The sequence below is a fragment of the Malus domestica genome, chromosome 10, assembly GCF_042453785.1.
Source record: "Malus domestica chromosome 10, GDT2T_hap1".
Lineage (NCBI taxonomy): Eukaryota > Viridiplantae > Streptophyta > Magnoliopsida > Rosales > Rosaceae > Malus > Malus domestica.
This window is the reverse complement of record NC_091670.1, coordinates 26,130,484-26,133,425: the sequence shown is the minus strand read 5'-3', so window position 1 is coordinate 26,133,425 and position 2,942 is coordinate 26,130,484. Positions and strand designations below refer to the sequence as shown.

The 2,942-nt window shown below is 33.3% G+C and overlaps 1 protein-coding gene across 2 annotated transcripts; it reads right to left on the bottom strand.

Moving 5' to 3' along the window:
• Nucleotides 1-313: 313 nt before the first annotated feature.
• On the bottom strand, nt 314-2,520 carry LOC114827665 (uncharacterized). 2 transcript variants are annotated; one of them, XM_029109872.2, is made up of 4 exons: nt 2,014-2,520; nt 1,697-1,918; nt 1,128-1,292; nt 314-809 (listed from the first exon to the last, which is right to left on the bottom strand). In XM_029109872.2, exons 1-4 carry the CDS (start codon nt 2,020-2,022, stop codon nt 756-758), a joined length of 450 nt encoding a protein of 149 aa, XP_028965705.2. In that variant the 5' UTR covers nt 2,023-2,520; the 3' UTR covers nt 314-755. The 2 variants fall into 2 exon arrangements, with proteins under 2 accessions (XP_028965705.2, XP_028965706.2); XM_029109873.2 differs by having other exon boundaries at nt 314-806; nt 2,014-2,210.
• Between the last annotated feature and the right edge of the window lie 422 nt (nt 2,521-2,942).

The window sequence follows — 2,942 nt, the reverse complement described above, 5'->3', positions numbered from 1 at the left end:
TAATCGTGATAAACGATAAATCTTTCTCCTTCTTTTCTTTAAGTTTTGTAAATTTTTCAAATGATGCGACTATCCATCTCAGATATCACTTAAGATGTATAAAAATGTAATATAAAAACAAACATTACTCATTTTTCATTGGTAAAATCTTTTCATCCAAACAACCCTATTCCCCTCTTTTCACGACATATTGGAATATTCAAATATTAAACCCCACATATCTTAACTGACAAAAAATAAACCCCACAAAAAGAAAGCCCTTCTTTTACTTTTACAATATCTTATAAAATTAAAACTCCAAGTTCCAACAATATTATCCCACAACAAAATAAATATATATAAAGTTTCTGTAAAAACAAAGTTACAAACTCCCCAAATCCTGTGCCTAGAAAGACAAATAATCATTCAGTAGCTGAATATGTTCATAATATTAAAGTGGAACACTAAATAAAAACACTAAACCACTTTGCTCTTTAATTTCCTCAAATATTTACTAACTCTGATACGGGCTCGATTGGAAGTATCTTTATAATGACTGAATGCGGTTTTGATAAAAATATTTTTGAAATCAATACTTAGTAAGATACAAGCAAATCTTGAGAAAACACTTAAAAGTATTTCTTACAAGAAGTCTATAACTGATGCTTCTTACAGCTACAGTTAAAATCCTTTTGGATTCAAAAATATTTTTTCAAAAAACACTTTCAGTCTTAATTTTGGTTTTTTAACGAGCCCAAATTCTCCTCTTTACTGCATCAAGCAATACAAGTTGGCAGCAAGCAGCTTGAAAAGAACCCAAATCCTCTCTTCTGCAACCAAAAGGTTCACAAAAATTGAAAACCAAAATTATTATAAGAACTTTATGCATTAAGGTCAACAAAGAGGTTAAAAAGAAGAGGTATTTGTAGGTGCAAATTTATTTAGACATGCAATAATGATAATAATAAGGAAACTTTAACGAAAAACTCTCGGTATTGTTCACTTTAACAAAAAAATCACAATTTTATACTAAAAAATCAATCTTAATACTATTCACTTTATCTTTTATTTTATCCTTATTGTTAAAACTCAAATTACTAATAATTTATCAAACGGAGAAGGAGAGACTTTGGAGAACTGCCTTTTACCTTTTTGGATTTTGCAAAGAGGTGTGGTGAGATTTTGTACAAGTCTTCATCCACTGGCTTTGGTGTAGGCCTGCGGCTTGGTGCGGGGCTTGGTGGCTCCTTCACATCACTCACCATCCAACTTTGCTCTTTTACTTCTTTCACATGCGACTGCCGCATTTTGTTCTGCAGAATTTGCCACCAATAGAAAAACAATCAATCATTCATCATCCATCCATGAAACAATGTAATTATTTTGGTTTTGGAAATTATACACACAGCAAACATGTTAAGAGAAAAGTTAATCAAAAATAAAACACGAGAGTCAGTAAGACGTCAATAAAGTGCGCTAAATTGTGGTTTGTAAACGGCTTATAATCTGTTTAGTGTCCCTACAATTCTATGTTTGTTTATATTTTTACGACGTTTATGACCGGTTCTATGTGTGTCTGTATTTCCCTAACTTTTTTTCGATAAAATACGATTTTATAGTTGGTCATGAATGATCAATGCGGAATTTGAAGCAAAATTGGGACTTGGAAATTAAACAAGCTGTATAAAAAAAAGAATGGATGGAGTTTATAAGTTACCCTTCTGCGAGGAACAACAATCATGGTAGGTGTGACAACATGATTCTCGTACAAATCACCAGCAACATACAGATCACGATCCTCATCGTGTTCATCAGAGTAAGTAGTGTAGCGCAGAAGCCCAGCCTGCCTTGCCGACTCAAAACACTGAGTAAATGGAAGGTCTTGGTTCCAATCCCAGCTCCCAAACGCTGGAACTTGACTCCTCATCATCCTAAAATCCTGTTTATACACAAAACCCACACAATCAAATCAGAAAAAAGAAATTTAACATCTTCAAGATTAAACTCCAAAAGGGTATTAAAGACAAGGTTTACTTGATCCATTGAGTGTGAAAGTTATGAGCTTTGAAGAAGCAGAAGAGGAGATATTTTGACCTCAAAATCTCAAAGGGTTGCTAAATGTGATTTCTTTCTTTCTCCTCTTCCTTTGCCGTTGGGTGAACGTGAGCGTGGGTTTCTGATAACCTATTTAAAAGGAAAGCTGGAGAGAGAGAGAGAGGGGGGTAATAAAGTAGGGGTATATAGGAATTCAAAGGTTATTAGCCAAGTCAATGCCTTCGGGTCATTTTTTTTCATCCTCTGCTAGTCTCCTCTTTCTCTTATCTTACGTGGACGATTAAAGTTAAATCACGTTAATATTTTATGTTATTTTTTTAATAATCAGAAAAAAAAAAAAAAGTAATTTGCGAGAAGAGAAGGGAGAAAATGAAAAGGAGGGGAAAGAATGGTAAAAATGAAACCCAATAGAGTATAGAAATCGAAGCTTCATGTGAACAGACAGAGAGACAAAGAAGTAAGGGATGAGAGAATGCTCTGCTGAGTGAGCCTTTTACCCTTTTGGTTTTTATTTTTCGAACTCTGCCCCTCTTTCTTTTACTTTTCTCAGGTCTTTTGCTTTGCCCGGTTTGCCTCTGCTCTCACCAGATGACGCATATTCCAAAGCCTGAAAAACAACCCTTCTTTCTTTTCAATTTTCACTTGGGTTTTTTTTATGGCTTATTTGTTGATTTATAATTATATTTATTTTCTAAAACTAAATTTGTCTTAAAAAAAATTCATTCGTCAATCAAAATGGCTCATCTCAATAAGTAAAGTATGAAATGTCCATATTGTCCATCTGTTTAATTAATATGAGATAGAATTGACAGAAGTTGAGTGAAATAGCTTGATTTTAGCAATTTCGACAAATTTCGACAAATCGAATTTTAACAGTAAAGTAGGATGAAAAGACTTCAAGGAGCAAA